The sequence below is a fragment of the Odontomachus brunneus genome, unplaced genomic scaffold, assembly GCF_010583005.1.
Source record: "Odontomachus brunneus isolate Ranch 3 - 2012 unplaced genomic scaffold, Obru_v1 Obru_scaffold_009, whole genome shotgun sequence".
Taxonomy (NCBI): Eukaryota; Metazoa; Arthropoda; class Insecta; order Hymenoptera; family Formicidae; genus Odontomachus; species Odontomachus brunneus.
The window spans coordinates 381838-398732 of record NW_022639459.1 but is presented as its reverse complement, the minus strand read 5'-3'; the positions used below and the strand labels follow the sequence as shown (position 1 = coordinate 398732).

The following is a 16895-nucleotide window of genomic DNA, read 5'->3' as shown; positions in this document are numbered from 1 at the left end:
GATAGCATACATGTGCATATTACTGAAAAAGTTAATCAGCTGATAAAAGATTAAAGGTTATTAAAACACGTTTGTAGCTGCCGACATCCTCATAGAAATTTAATACTAATAAGTGATAATTTAACCAATGATAATTACTGTAGTTCAATAATTATATTATTCGTACGAATAATAAAATTATTATTTATTACTGACCAATTTATTACAGCTAGTGATATTTTTCTATAAAGGATATCATGTGTACTAAGATTCTGTATTAAAATATTTGGCACTATATGTGTTCGGCAACCTGTCGCACCAATTAAAGACACGAGAGTATATAATATTTTTTTATAATACTACAAAGAACTGAAATGCTGAATACATAAAAATTTTCATTAATTGATTATTGAATTACATAACATAGACCCGTATTAATCGCTATTTGAAGCTAATCCCACGTAAGATATTTAGGTCTCAATGTGTTTATAATCAGATTTGAGTTTATATTTGAATCATATAATATACGTGATATTTCGAATCAAATTTTAGCTAAAAAACCTATTTCCATCTCTGCATGTAAACTGAGTATCTCACATAAAAGGCAAGTTTCAAGTTACGACTATGAATACGGGCCATAAATACATATTGAATATGTCCAGAAGAATTATAAGTTTCATCTCGATTGAAACGCGATCACAAACATGACATCACGAATATTGAAATAAATCTCAAGAATCGTCTATTAAATATATTCCTCTGAAGACAAATTGTACAATTAAACTAAAACATGACAATAAATACGGAAATAATTCTATATTGGACAATAAGAGACGTTATCTTCTGGTCGATGGCTGAATTGCTTTAAGAAATAAAACTGAGTTGATTAACAATCATAGCAGATCGATAAATGAATTAATTCAAAATTAAACTTACATAATTTTCAAACTAAACGGTTCATTTATTGACGATAAATACATCGTCAATAAATTTTAAAGTTTAAGAAATGTCAAAGACTATTTAACACTTTCGTTAACACTTCGATTAACGGAAAAGCATTCAAATTTCTTATTTATCTTTATATTACAGGCAAAAAATATCAATACAAGATGTTAATAAGCGGGCTTTTTATCTCCATCCTAATATTAGTATATTTTTATTATAAGTACATAATATTCAATTTCTGGCGAAAAAAGGGAGTGTTTGTACCTGTCGAACCTGTTGTACCGACTGGCAATGTGACAAAATTTTTGACTGGAAAAATACCATTAGGCAAGTATCATTGAATGACGTTAATAGTACATTCAGTAGTTGAAAAATCTCATCTCACAAAATGGAGAAATCAATAGAAAACCTCTTTTTTCTATGATATGTGACAAAATGAATAATTCTACTTAGATGTGTCTCCTTGAAATTTACAATACTATAATATAAATTCTATTATATTCTTCATCCAGAACTAAACAAAAATTGTGTAAACAGGCGAACTCATGAAAAATTTCTATATGAAATATAAGGAACATCGTGTTATTGGAATCTACACATTGTTCAAACCAAATCTAATAGTCGCCGATCTTGATTTAATTCAAACTGTGCTCACGAAGGAATTCAAGAGTTTTCATGATCGTGGAACGTATTGCAACGAAAAGATCGACCCACTATCTGGTCATTTGGCTTCATTGACCGGAACAAAGTGGCGGAATTTACGCGTCAAATTGGTACCAACTTTTACATCGGGCAAGATAAAACAAATGTTCACGATTATAAGGGAATGTAGTGAAGAGTTGACGAAAAGTTTAGAAATGGAAACTCATACAAAAAATGCTGTTGATATCAAAGAAATATTTGCAAGGTAATTAAGGGAGATTTATTCAAAGGAAAAATGATTGTTGAGACAAAGGAATAAATATCTTTATTTAAAAAGTAACTTGTAAAAACGGTATATTATAATTATAAATTGTTTGTTCCTTGTTTTAATCAATACTTGATTAACGAGCTCGCATCCGTAAGCAATTGGAATAACTCTTGCCGCAATTATTCGTTTATTTACATCATTACGCAAATTATTGTATATCCATTAGAACTTAACAAAACAATGTATCCAATAACAATAGATACACGACGGATATAATTATGTCAACTGCATTGGGAATAAGGTCCAACTGCTTAGTTGAGGCGAATAATGAATATCGATACTGGGGAAAGAAATTTTTCGAATTAAATCCTTTCTGGTCCGCTATGAGGATATTTGCACCAGAAATTTTGGAATTCTTTTCCATTCCTGCTACGGATCGTGGTGTCACCAAGTTCTTCACGAAATTATTCCGTGACAATGTGGAGTACAGGCAAACTCACAACGTCGTAAGGCACGATTTTATGAATTTACTTATACAACTCATGGAGAAAGGCTACGTTGAACTTGACGACAATAGGGACAACACCGATGAATCTTGTAAATATATATCTTACATTTATTTTCACAGCGACGCCGTTGTGAAAAATCTCGTGGTGTCTCTCTTATGTAGCAATCATATGAATATGCACTTTCGGCCACCTAAAATATTTATAACGTCGCTATGCGAGATCATTAAACGATTTTAATACTTTATTCCCACGCAGCTAACACGAATAAACTTACCATGCTGGAGGCGACCGCACAAGCCTTTGTCTTCTTCATAGCTGGCTTCGAAACATCGTCGACCGTAGCGACGTTCTGCCTGTATGAGTTAGCTATACATCAGGATATACAAGACAAAGTTCGCCAGGAGATCGATGAGACGTTGAAAAAGCACGGTGGACTGACTTACGATGCTTTGAACGAAATGACGTATCTGCACAAAGTAGTCCAAGGCAAGCATGACATCTTCTTAACATATCGCGAGGAATTTTTTCTCCGCAAGGAAATTACAAACTTTACGATATTATAATCAGTTACGTATAATGAAATATATCTACATACATCTTTGCGTAGAAACCTTACGGAAATATCCACCTGCAACTGTTTTGGGTCGTGTCTGTACCAAAGAGATAGTCCTCCCAACGACAAACGTTCGCATCCCGATAGGGACATCAATCTCTATACCAGTACTCGGAGTGCATCGAGATCCGTCAATATACCCGGATCCGGACAAATTCGATCCTGAACGTTTCAACGCGGACCAAGTGGCAGCTAGGCATCCTTACGCTTTTTTGGCATTTGGTGAAGGACCACGTATCTGCATAGGTGAGAGTAAATCAATTTTTTCGTTTTAATTTTTCAATTATTCTTTAAAAGAAGAATAATCGACACACACATACAACTTAATTTCTCCATTTTTCGGAAATATACGGTTTTGAATTTAGAATTTTCAATGCACAATTTCATTATGATGTTAGTTTAAAGCGCATAAAGACAGATTATAAAAAATATTTGATTAATAATTCAAATAAATTAGTAAAAGATGTCTTAAGATGTCTTAACATCTATAACAGAAATAGAATGTCTTTTTGACATCTTTAAGATATCTTTTAGTAGATTTTACTTGGGAAGTTATTATTGTCGCATCTCGATGAAAAATGTTTCATACATAATTATGTAAAATTATATAAAATTATATATAATTTTAAATTATTATATATAATTATTTATGAAACATGTTCATGCATGTTAATACATGTTACTTGTATATAATCATGTATAATTATATATATATAAAATTTCATATATAATTTTATATATAATTATATATAATTATAATTTTATATAATTATAATTACAATTATAATTTTATATATAATTATAATTATAATTTTATATATATTTATAATTATAATTTTATATTTAATTATATATAATTTTATATAATTATATATAATTATACATAATTATGCATGGACAAATTTTATATATAATTAGACATGAAAAATTTTTAACGGGAATATATATTTAGTTTGTTCCTTTTTTACTAAAGACTTGGTAAATATATTTCAAAAAATCGAACTTTTTAATTTTCAGGTGCAAGGTTTGGTTATGTGCAAGCAAAGATTGGAATTATAAGCATCGTATCGAAGTTCAAGGTTAAATTGCATCCACAAACTGCGGTACCACTCGAATTTGATAATAAGACGTTTATACTCACTGCCAAAGATGGTGTGCATCTTATTATTGAATCGCTGTAAGCTAATCGCGCTGATATTTTTAAGTTGTAAAATGGATTCTGACGAGGTCTGGGAGCAAAATGTTACATACAGAAAGATGAGACGCTGACACTCTAGTAAATATTATTAAAACCTATTTTTTATTTATAATAAAAGTATGGCCATATTTCAAAACGCACGGAAAAAAGATTTGGTTGAATTAACCAAATATCTGGTCAGTTATAAACGATCCAGAAATTTCGATTAAAATAACCCGAATTCTGTTTAAGTTAACAAGATGTTTGGTTTTGTTATCTTAACAGACTTAAACAAAATTAGGATTAATACTTTAATCGGAATTTCTGTATCGTTCATATTCGACCAGATATTTGGTTAACTGCATCAAATCTTTTTTTTCCGTGTGTAAATAAAAAATATCGTTGATATAAAATATCAAGGGCAGCACGATAATGTCACGAAATCGACCGCATAAAAAAGATTGGCCAATTGATGACACGTCGAATACGACAAGAATGTACTCCGCTCGACGTAATAGTTTTAACATCTTCGATTGTAACTCATGGAAAAAATGTTACACGAAAACGTGTATAATAACTAAATATCCTAAAAATATGCCGGGGCGTTCTAAACATACAAGAAATGACATTGAGAGTTTGTCTTGTCTGTGTTTCAAAGACATAGCATGTAGAAATTTAGAAATATTTGTTTTACTTAAAATTTCACATATACGATACGAATTCTTCTTTCTGCATTATAATTCATTTTTCAACTTAATGTCATTAATCAAATTATGTGCGTAAACAGCAATATAAGATGTGATTTTTTATACCCATATTATTAAATAGTGGCTCTTTATCTAGCTCCTCTTTTGCGAAGAGAATTATCAATGATAAAAACGATAATGACTCAGAACTACGTCATTTGTTTGCGTGATAACAAAGTATATAACCTGCTGACTTAAATAACACTTCTCATTTCTTGCGTGTTGAAGATAAAGTTCAATTGCAATATAAACGAGTTCTTCCTTCATTGCATTAGTATCGTTAGTTCATATGAACACGCAATATGTGATAATCAGTGATTTCATACAGTTTTATAATTGTGAAAAATATAATCTGAACTGTATTTAGTGACTAATAAAATAATTGGTTTTCTTGTGCAATAAAGGTAATATTAGCAACGAATTTACAATGAACAATTCCCCGCTTCTTTTAATTGAACCGTGTATTTTGAAAGTGATGTAAGTGCACTTATCTTCTTGTACAAGATATCAAAACAAAAGGAGATTTAAATAGATTGCATATTACAAAAGTTGAATTGACTGTAAACTAACTACTTCTTTAAATAAAAAATTTTATATTTTACATCGAACGGAACGCAAGTGAATGAAAAATGTTAGATGTTGTTTTACTGTTAGATATTAATCAATAAGAGAGATAATTTCTTAAGAAATCGAAAATATGCCGGAACGAATAAAATTGTGTTTATTACTATAAATTTAAAATATATAAAACTGCATGAAAATAAGCGCCGATTGCAATAGTTGATGATTGTTGTTTGAAGAGTGGAAAAAATTTGTAAAGAACATATGTGTATTTACAATCCGTCGATACAAATTCTTCTTTCTGCATTGTAATTTATTTTTCAACTTAATTAATCAAATTATGTGCGTAAACAACAATATAAGATTTTTTATACGTACGTGTCCGACATGTGATAGCATACATGTGCGTATTACTGAAAAAATTAATCAGCTGATAAAAGATTAAAGGTTATTAAAACACGTTTGTAACTGCCGACATGTTACATCCTCATAGAAATTTAATACTAATAAGTGATAATTTAACCAATGATAATTACTGTAGTTCAATAATTATATTATTCGTACGAATAATAAAGTTATTATTTATTACTGACCAATTTATTACAGCTAGTGATACTTTTCTATAAGGGATATCATGTGTACTAAGATTCTGTATTAAAATATTTAGCACTATATGTGTTCAGCAACCTGTTGCACCAATTAAAGACACGAGAGTATATAGTATTTTTTTATAATACTATAAAAAACTGAAATGCTGAATACATAAAAATTTTCATTAATTGATTATTGAATCACATAACATAGACCCGTATTAATCGCTATTTGAAGATAATCCCACGTAAGATATTTAGGTCTCAATGTGTTTATAATCAGATTTGAGTTTATATTTGAATCATATAATATACGTGATATTTCGAATCAAATTTTAGCTAAAAAACCTATTTCCATCTCTGCATGTAAACTGAGTATCTCACGTAAAAGGCAAGTTTCAAGTTACGACTATGAATACGGGTCATAAATACATATTGAATATGTCCAGTAGAAGTATAAGTTTCCTCTCGATTGAAACGCGATCACAAACATGACATCACGAATATTGAAATAAATCTCAAGAATCGTCTATTAAATATATTCCTCTGAAGACAAATTGTACAATTAAACTAAAACATGACAATAAATACGGAAATAATTCTATATTGGACAATAAGAGACGTTATCTTCTGGTCGATGGCTGAATTGCTTTAAGAAATAAAACTGAGTTGATTAACAATCATAGCAGATCGATAAATGAATTAATTCAAAATTAAACTTACATAATTTTCAAACTAAACGGTTCATTTATTGACGATAAATACATCGGAAGTTTAAGAAATGTCAAAGATTATTTAACACTTTCGTTAACACTTCGATTAACGGAAAAGCACTCAAATTTCTCATTTATCCTTATATTACAGGTAAAAAATATCAATACAAGATGTTAATAAGCGGGCTTTTTATCTTCATCCTAATATTAGTATATTTTTATTATAAGTACATAATATTCAATTTCTGGCGAAAAAAGGGAGTGTTTGTACCTGTCGAACCTGTTGTACCGACTGGCAATGTGACCAAATTTTTGACTGGAAAAATATCAGTAGGCAAGTATCATTGAATGACGTTAATAGTACATTCAGTAGTTGAAAAATCTCATCTCACAAAATGGAGAAATTAACAGAAAACCTCTTTTTTCTATGATATGTAACAAAATGAATAATTCTACTTAGATGTGTCTCCTTGAAATTTACAATACTATAATATAAATTCTATTATATTCTGCATCCAGAACTAAACAAAAATTGTGTAAACAGGCGAACTCATGAAAAATTTCTATATGAAATATAAGGAACATCGTGTTATTGGAATCTACACATTGTTCAAACCAAATCTGATAGTCGCCGATCTCGATCTAATTCAAACTATGCTCACGAAGGAATTCAAGAGTTTTCATGATCGTGGAAGGTACATCAATGAAAAGGTCGATCCACTATCTGGTCATTTGGCTTCATTGACCGGAACAAAGTGGCGGAATTTACGCGTCAAATTGGTACCAACTTTTACATCGGGCAAGATAAAACAAATGTTCACGATTATAAGGGAATGTAGTGAAGAGTTGACGAAAAGTTTAGAAATGGAAACTCATACAAAAAATGCTGTTGATATCAAAGAAATATTTGCAAGGTAATTAAGGGAGATTTATTCAAAGGAAAAATGATTGTTGAGACAAAGGAATAAATATCTTTATTTAAAAAGTAACTTGTAAAAACGGTATATTATAATTATAAATTGTTTGTTCCTTGTTTTAATCAATACTTGATTAACGAGCTCGCATCCGTAAGCAATTGGAATAAACTCTTGCCGCAATTATTCGTTTATTTACATCATTACGCAAATTATTGTATATTAGAACTTAACAAAACAATGTATCCAATAACAATAGATACACGACGGATATAATTATGTCAACTGCATTGGGAATAAAGTCCAACTGCTTAGTTGAGGCGAATAATGAATATCGATACTGGGGAAAGAAATTTTTCGAATTAAATCCTTTCTGGTCCGCTATGAGGATATTTGCACCAGAAATTTTGGAATTCTTTTCCATTCCTGCTACGGATCGTGGTGTCACCAAGTTCTTCACGAAATTATTCCGTGACAATGTGGAGTACAGGCAAACTCACAACGTCGTAAGGCACGATTTTATGAATTTACTTATACAACTCATGGAGAAAGGCTACGTTGAACTTGACGACAATAATAGGGACAACGCCGATAAATCTTGTAAATATATATCTTATATTTATTTTCACAGCGACGACGTTGTAAAAAATTTCGTATACGTGGTGTCTCTCTTATGTAGCAATCATGTGAATATGCACTTTCGGCCACCTAAAATATTTATAACGTCGCTATGCGAGATCATTAAACGATTTTGATACTTTATTCCAACGCAGCTAACACGAATAAACTTACCATGCTGGAGGCGACCGCACAAGCCTTTGTCTTCTTCATAGCTGGCTTCGAAACATCGTCGACCACGGCGACGTTCTGCCTGTATGAGTTAGCTGTACATCAGGATATACAAGACAAAGTTCGCCAGGAGATCGATGAGACGTTGAAAAAGCACGGTGGACTGACTTACGATGCTTTGAACGAAATGACGTATCTGCACAAAGTAGTCCAAGGCAAGCATGACATCTTCTTTTAACATATCGCGAGGAATTTTTTCTCCGCAAGGAAATTACAAACTTTACGATATTATAATCAATTACGTATCTACATACATCTTTGCGTAGAAACTTTACGGAAATATCCACCTGCAACTGTTTTGAGTCGTGTCTGTACCAAAGAGATAGTCCTCCCGACGACAAACGTTCACATCCCGGTAGGGACATTAATCTCTATACCAGTACTCGGAGTGCATCGAGATCCGTCAATATACCCGGATCCGAACAAATTCGATCCTGAACGTTTCAACGCGGACCAAGTGGCAGCGAGGCATCCTTATGCTTTTTTGGCATTTGGTGAAGGACCACGTATCTGTATTGGTGAGAATAAATCAATTTTTTTGTTTTAATTTTTTGTATTCTTTAAAAGAAGCATAATCGACCCACACATACAACTTAATTTCCCCATTTTTCGGAAATATACAGTTTTGAATTTAGAATTTTTAATATACAATTTCATTATGATGTTAGTTTAAAGCGTATTTATAAAGGCAGATTTTTTAAATATTTAATTAATAATTCAAATAAATTAGTAAAAGATATCTTAAGATGTCTTAACATCTATGGCAGAAATAGAATGTCTTTTTAATACCTTTAAGACATCTTTTAGTAGATTTTACTTGGGAAGTTATTAATGTCGCATCCCAATGAAAAATGTTTCATTTATAATTATATAAAATTATATAAAATTATATATAATTTTACATTATTATATATAATTATGTATGAAACTTGTTCATACATGTAAATACATGTTACTTGTGTATAATTATGTATGAAACTTGTTCATACATGTTAATACATGTTACTTGTGTATAATCATATATATTTATATATAATTATATATAATTATACATAATTATGAATGGACAAATTTTACGTATAATTATGTATGAAAAATTTTTCAACGGGATTATATATTTAGTTTGTTCCTTTTTTACTAATGACTCAGTAAATATTTTATTGTATCTCAAACAATCGAACATTTTAATTTTCAGGTGCAAGGTTTGGTTATGTGCAAGCAAAGGTTGGAATTATAAGCATCCTATCGAAGTTCAAGGTTAAATTGCATCCCCAAACTGCGGTACCACTCAAATTTGATAAGACACATATACTCACTGCCAAAGGTGGTGTGCATCTTATTATTGAATCACTTTAAGCTAATCGCGCTGATACTTTTAAGTTGTAAAATTGATTCTGACGAGATGTCTGGGAGCAAAATGTTATATACAAAAAAAAGAGATACTAACACTCTAGTAAATATTAAAACCTATTTTTTATTTATAACAAAAGTATGGCCATATTTCAAAACGCACGGAAAAAAAAGTTTGGTTGAATTAACCAAATATCTGGTCAATTATGAACGATCCAGAAATTTCGATTGAAGTAATCCGAATTCTGTTTAAGTTAACAAAATGTTTGGCTGACTTAAACAGAAATCGAGTTATTTCAATCAGAATTTCTGGGTCGTTCATATTCGACCAGATATTTGGTTAACTCAACTAAATCTTTTTTTCCGTGCGTAAATAAAAAATATCGTTGATATAAGAAAATTAAGCGCAGTACGATTATGTCACAAAATCGACCGCGTAAAAAAGATTGACCAGTCGATGACAGATCGAATACGACATGTATAATATTTACTCCGCCCGGCGTAATATTTTTAACATTTTTTATTGTGACTCATGAAATGTTACGCGAAAACGTGGAAAGTACAAGGTGTGATAAAAAAAAGACCGGAATTCTGTCGTCGAGCGCGTAAAACTTTACGGATAGTACGGATAGTACTTTACGGTAGTTTAAAATTTTACAGATAGATAGCGCATCCTAGCGATCTGTGAAGAACTGCTCCAGCGTGCGAATACGGATGAAAATTTCTTAAAAAATGTTATTACTAGGGGCGAAACATGGAGCAGTTCTTCATAGATCGCTAAACAGTTCTCCTTTTGGTCACGCGTGAGAATCGCAGAACGGTACAAACACACACTCGTTTCCAGTACAATAACTTCAGAACTACTGGACCAATCGTAACGTAATTTCTACAACGTACTGAAGAAGGATGCGCTATCTATCTGTAAAATCTTAAACTACATCCGTGAAGTTTTACGCGCTCGACGACAGAATTCCGGTCTTTTTTTAATCATATCTTGTATAATAACTAAATATCCAAAAATATGCAGGGACATATCATACTAAGAAATATCATACTAAGAATCATTGATAATTACTTATTATCCAGTATTTTTAATACTGAAAATAAGTAATTATCAATGATTCTTAGTATGATATTTCTATAAGGGATATCAATCAATAAGAAAAATAATTTCTTAAGAAATTAAAAGTAGTAAACGAATAGAATTTTGTTTATTACTATCGTTAAAATATGTAAAACTGTGTGAAAATAAGCACTAATTGCAACAGTTGATGATTGTTGTTTCAAGAGTCGAAAAGATTCGTAAGACACATATGTGTATCCATAATCCGTCGATGGTATATGTCCGACATGTGAAAACATATGCATCTATATTATTGAAAAAGTTAATCAGCTGACATGAGATTAAAGGTTATCAAAATACGTTGGCGGTTGCCGATATGTTACATGTCATGTGTATTGAGACTCTATATTAAGATATTTTTGTCACCATTTGTGTCCAAGAAACTCGTATTAACCCTAGGTATACACACTGGGGTCTCCGAGACCCCAGGAAAAATTTGAAACTCTAGTAGCAGAGAGAATAAGTAAGAAGAATACGATCAAATTATATACTAAATAATCAACTCTATTTATATAAGACAAATCCCAATAAACACACATAACTGCTATATAACATAGAAATAACAAAATTATGTGTTACATCTATGTTATATAGCAGTTATATTTTGTGTTTTCCGGAATACGTGTCTTGCAGAATCTAATATTCTGCGCATTCCATTCGCCATAACAGTTTACTAATAATGTAAAAAAGTATTTGTAAATCCAAATTAATAGAAATTAAATATCAAATGGTGACAAAAATATCTTAACATAAAGTCTCAATACACATGACATGTAACATATCGGCAACCGCCAACGTATTTTGATAACCTTTAATCTCATGTCAGCTGATTAACTTTTTCAGTAATATAAATGTATATGCTTTCACATGTCGAACATATACCATCGACGGATTATGGATACATATATGTGTCTTACGAATCTTTTCGACTCTTGAAACAACAATCATCAACTGTTGCAATTAGTGCTTATTTTCACACAGTTTTACATATTTTAACGATAGTAATAAACAAAATTCTATTCGTTTACTACTTTTAATTTCTTAATTAATATCTAAATAATATTGTACTAAGTTCCATTTATTAGTTAAAAACAAATGGTATATTCTAATGATTCAGTTTAGATTTTGTGTTATTTTTTGGTGGTCATTAATTTTTATTTTATTATATGTAAAAATTATATCGTTAAATATTTTTATGTTGATCGCTCTATAAGTTAATCCGCGATTAAATTAATCGGAGTTTGGTCGAATTGATCCTCAAACTCAATTCAATTTATTTGCTTTATATATTTACCCTGACTCATATACAAATCGTTGATATTAGGTTATGTTGTGCTCATATATTGCATTGATGCGTCGCGATACGCATTCTGTGTGAAAATAAGAAGCACGCGATTCTTGAACTTTCGTTGTGACGCGACGGACGATGCAACGCAATATTTGAAGATACATATGTTATTAATATAAGCGAACTCTTCATCCAGTGAATTAATATTGCAAGATGTTTGCGCGGGTGCACATCCAATGTGTGATGACCAGTAATTTCATACAGTTTCACATTTGTGACAAATATAACTAGACTTGTGTCTAGTGACTAATGAAGTCATTAGGTTTAGCATTATCTTCTTTTACAATAAAGGTGATATCACGGTAAAGGAACTGTATGAACAGCTTGATTCTTTATATTTATTGATCCATATATTTTGAAAATAATGTAAGTTCGTTTATTTTTTCTTCATGATATTAAGACATTTTCACGAGATTAAAAATAACTATATATTTAGTTTTTTAACTATAATTATATCTTTTTTTTTAATTTTATCATTTTTATAATCATGTGATCTTAAATACTGCGTCACTCTATGTAATATATTTAATAAATTATGGAGCTCGTCAACTAAGTTTATATGCCAAATACACAACAAATGTAAAATGACATAAAAAATTATGTTATTTAAAAGATTAAGTCCCGATCTACAATAGATAGGCCTTAAGCCTTAAGGCGTAAGAAATTAACTAATCACGATTGATTATTCTTCTATAACCCTTATAGAAATATCATACTAAGAATCATTGATAATTACTTATTTTCAGTATTAAAAATACTGGATAATAAGTAATTATCAATGATTCTTAGTATGATATTTCTATAAGGGAATTCGACTATGATTGGACAATTTCTTCAAGCTTAAAGCTTATTACACCTATTGCACATCGAGACTAAGAGGAGAGTGATCGTATTCTCTGGAAGAAGAGGAAAAAGGAGGAACGGTGCGAATCGGCTGCGCCGCACCGCGACGTGTACTTCCTGGCTGTGTTTCAAAATTCACTGCCAGCATTGAAAAGCTATAATTTATGTTACATATATTATAGATTATCAGCTCTGTTAATAACGCTCTATGCACAATGCCTGACAACAGGCAATTGGAATAGGCATCAACCAATAGAAACAGGGATTAAAAATAATTGACCAATCCGGATTCCAATTGCCTGTTCTTATTGCCTGTTGCCTGGCGTTGTGCATAGAGCGTAATTTTGAAACACAGCTCTTGTCACAAGGTTGTTTGATGATGTCAGCATTGGCGTCACGCGGGAACTAGGTTTCCGTTGCAATAAAGACCAGAAAAGCCACGCGCAGTTTTCATCCTACTTCGTCGGAGCCAGTTCATTGCTGCAAGTCAGTACGTGTAGAGTGTGTACTCTTTTGAACAGTTTTTCGGTTGTCGAACAGATTTAGTTCGTGTCTTTCCTTTCGTGGTCAATTTCAAAAGTGCTTTTAACAAGACAAATCGTCGTTTTTGTTTTGTTTTTATTACCTTTACGTCTCAAGCGAAATATTGGACGCATCTCGAGCACGATTACAGCGACTTTGATTGCTAATCTTTGACTTGCATGGATTCTGCGAAACCATTAGGCTCAAGGTGATCAGTTCTCATCAATCAACCATGTTCAGTTATCCTACAACTTTGGACCTGTACACTCGGCTTTCTTTAATTGATTAAACAGCATTTCCAGTCATCTCAGTGTTTCTCGCTCGATATGAATATGCATATTGAACAGTCCTGTTCATTTAGAAATTATGTTATCGTTTATAAATATGCGCACGCGTAACAGTGTGAAGATTAATAGTCCTTTTCTCCTTGGTGTCCGCTCCTTTCCTCCGTCCGTCGTGCTCTTCTTTCTGTCTAATATATAATGTCTATATTAATAACTATATAAAATTATGTTAAAGTGTCTTATTAATACATATTTCTGTAATTAATTACATGATTTAAATGCTACTTAAATGTAAAACAATTTTTTAAATTACTCTACATTTACTACTATATATTTGAGCGATACACAAATGTCTATAGCATAACTTTTTAAGTAGAAAGCATTTTAAAACTAAATGATCGATAACAACGGAAAGCTGTTACGTATGAATTTAAAAAATAATCTCTTGGAAAATTGAAAGAAGTATGCCGGGATAAAAGAAATTCTGCTTGTTAATGACAAAAATATTAAAAAGAGCAAAAAACGGCCATTGCAAAACTTGATACTTATTTTTTGTTTTGAGACTATAAATAAAAAAAACTTGGATAAGATACAGTATCTGATATTAGTGCAGACATTAGTATCTGCAATCCACGTCGATAGCACATATCGGACGCGTGCAGTATGCCCGCTAAAAAATTTAAATATTATACCTAGACGCAGAAACGAGTCAATGTATATATGGTGTGCAAATACAATTTTTTTTTCAATAACAGCTGTTTCCTTCTGCTTCATAATTGACGTGTCTCAAGAAAAAAAATTTAAATCTTTAAGACATTAAAATAATGAATAAAATAAAATAATTAAAAAGGGAAATAAAATGAGGAAACAAAATTGAGTTAATTGACAAATATAGCAATTAAATTACCGATTTAATTCGAAATTGGATTTACATAATTTTCTAAATAAACGGTTCATTTTATGACGAGAAAAATGTTAGAAGTTTTAGAAACTAGGTAGAACAGGTAGTCAAAACAATGTCAATCTGATATCATTTTGACCAAGAAATTATGTAAATTTAGTGAATATTTGATCAAAATGATATCAGTTTGACATTATTTTAACTATTTATTTTACCTGGAAAACACTAAATACTAACGTATAACTAATATATAACTAACATATAACTAACACTAACTATACATACATTAACAATATTAAAAAAGCTTGCACGGGAGATTCTATCGAGAGCAAAGATATATTTGCGAAATAATCTTCTCTTATAAAACTTTTGTTATCTCATCTATCTATAAGAAATTGCTAGTCAGCATGACATTATTTATTACATAATATTAACACACAGTTAGATGATTGGCATTATGTCAGCTTATCTGTTACAAATGTATCTTGAAGATACATATGTTGTTAATATAAGCGAGCTCTTCTTCCAGTGAATTAAAACTGCAAAGTGTTTGCGCGCGTGCACATCTAATGTGTGATGATGAATAATTTCATATAATTTTACGATTGTGACAAATATTACCCGACCTGCATCTAGTGACTAATAAAGAAATTGGTTTCGACATTATTTACTTCTGTAATAAAGGTAACATCGCAGTAAAGGAATTACACGAGTTTGGAAATAACATTGCAGATATAAAATATTCGTGAAAGCATAAGGAACGCCGAGCATTTAACACTATCCCCTTATAGAAATATCATACTAAGAATCATTGATAATTACTTATTATCCAGTATTTTTAATACTAAAAATAAGTAATTATCAATGATTCTTAGTATGATATTTCTATAAGGGTAGTATACATAGATTAACCGTAAAGCTTTACGAAGTAGTTGTTTATTATTATATTACAGGAAAAGAATATCAATACAAAATGATAATCGGGATAACGATCGGGCTTTGTATCGCTATCCTTACGCTAATATATGTTTATTGTAAATACGTGATATTCAATTTCTGGCGGAAGAAGGGTGTGTTTTATATCGAGCCTGATGTACCAACTGGCAACATGACTGATTTTATAACTGGAAAAAAATCATTAGGCAAGTATGATTACATAACGTTCAATGATATTTTTAGTAATTGAATAAGAATCTTGTAAAAATCGGAAGGCAAGGCGTTCTTCTACTATATCTAACAAAATTACGATTGATTTGTATCTTCTTGAAATCCCCACGAAAGGGAGGGAGATTTGTATGAATTTAGTCTTATAAATTGGACAAACAGAATTTTAAAAAATTTTGTGAACAGGTGAATTCTTTTATGATGGCTATATGAAATATAAAGATCATCGTGTTTTTGGAACGTATTTCTTTTTGAAACCAAATCTGACTATCACCGATCTCGACCTCATCCAAACGGTGTTGGCAAAGGAATTCGGAAGTTTTCATGATCGTGGATTGTTTTACAACGAAAAAACCGACCCACTGACTGGTAATTTGTTTATGTTGTCCGGGAAAAAGTGGCGGAACTTACGCGTCAAATTGACGCCGACCTTCACATCGGGAAAAATAAAGCAAATGTTCATGGTCTTGAAAGAATGTGGCGAAATGCTCACGAACAGTTTGGAGAGTAAAATTCGCACAGAAGATTCTATCGAGATTAAAGATATATTTGCCAGGTAATCATAAATATTTGAAATAAATATATTATGCTTTATTTCCGCAAATAGGCGTTTACATATATATTTTCACAATTTATTACACAACTATTAAAACTTACCAAATTGATTTTTATCGAACAACAATAGATACTCGACGGACATAATTATGACGACTGCATTTGGAATAAAATGCAACTCTTTAGTTGAGACGAGCAACGAATTTCGATATTGGGGGAAAAAGGCCTTGGTATCGAGCGCTATTTGGGATAGTCTTTTCCTGTCTATTCCGCAAATTATGGATTTTTTTTCAATTCCC

The 16895-nt window shown here is 31.1% G+C and overlaps 3 protein-coding genes and 1 long non-coding RNA gene across 4 annotated transcripts in view; 3 read left to right on the top strand and 1 right to left on the bottom strand.

Annotated features, from left to right (window-relative positions):
* LOC116840296 (probable cytochrome P450 6a20) overlaps positions 1-5296 on the top strand; it is a 6549-nt gene extending 1253 nt beyond the window's left edge. Inside the window, exons 2-7 of the mRNA XM_032806851.1 lie at positions 1069-1251; positions 1462-1831; positions 2094-2431; positions 2599-2829; positions 2951-3202; positions 3974-5296. Coding sequence (XP_032662742.1) covers positions 1089-1251; positions 1462-1831; positions 2094-2431; positions 2599-2829; positions 2951-3202; positions 3974-4137 — 1518 coding nt within the window. The 5' untranslated portion in view covers positions 1069-1088 and the 3' untranslated portion in view covers positions 4138-5296. The remainder of the gene's footprint in view (positions 1-1068; positions 1252-1461; positions 1832-2093; positions 2432-2598; positions 2830-2950; positions 3203-3973) is intronic.
* On the top strand, positions 5139-10924 carry LOC116840298 (probable cytochrome P450 6a20). The gene is made up of 7 exons (XM_032806853.1): positions 5139-5283; positions 6895-7077; positions 7288-7657; positions 7917-8257; positions 8431-8661; positions 8773-9024; positions 9702-10924. The coding sequence occupies exons 2-7, from the start codon at positions 6915-6917 to the stop codon at positions 9860-9862; spliced, it is 1518 nt and encodes a 505-aa protein (XP_032662744.1). The 5' UTR covers positions 5139-5283; positions 6895-6914; the 3' UTR covers positions 9863-10924.
* Positions 7692-8601, bottom strand: LOC116840303. The gene is made up of 2 exons (XR_004377336.1): positions 8450-8601; positions 7692-8365 (listed from the first exon to the last, which is right to left on the bottom strand). It is a non-coding gene; the product is annotated as an uncharacterized LOC116840303 (long non-coding RNA).
* Positions 10925-13603: 2679 nt separating the features above from the next.
* Positions 13604-16895, top strand: part of LOC116840360 — a 25971-nt gene continuing 22679 nt past the window's right edge. Inside the window, exons 1-4 of the mRNA XM_032806979.1 lie at positions 13604-13900; positions 15831-16019; positions 16228-16597; positions 16727-16890. Coding sequence (XP_032662870.1) covers positions 15851-16019; positions 16228-16597; positions 16727-16890 — 703 coding nt within the window. The 5' untranslated portion in view covers positions 13604-13900; positions 15831-15850. The remainder of the gene's footprint in view (positions 13901-15830; positions 16020-16227; positions 16598-16726; positions 16891-16895) is intronic.

Bases quoted from the DNA above. Each gene is read 5' to 3' on its own strand.
- LOC116840298 (XM_032806853.1), top strand. From the start codon at position 6,915: ATGTTAATAAGCGGGCTTTTTATCTTCATCCTAATATTAGTATATTTT. The intron at 7,078-7,287 runs GCAAGTATCATT...TTGTGTAAACAG, and splicing joins GACTGGAAAAATATCAGTAG to GCGAACTCATGAAAAATTTC. The intron at 7,658-7,916 runs GTAATTAAGGGA...CAATAACAATAG, and splicing joins ATCAAAGAAATATTTGCAAG to ATACACGACGGATATAATTA.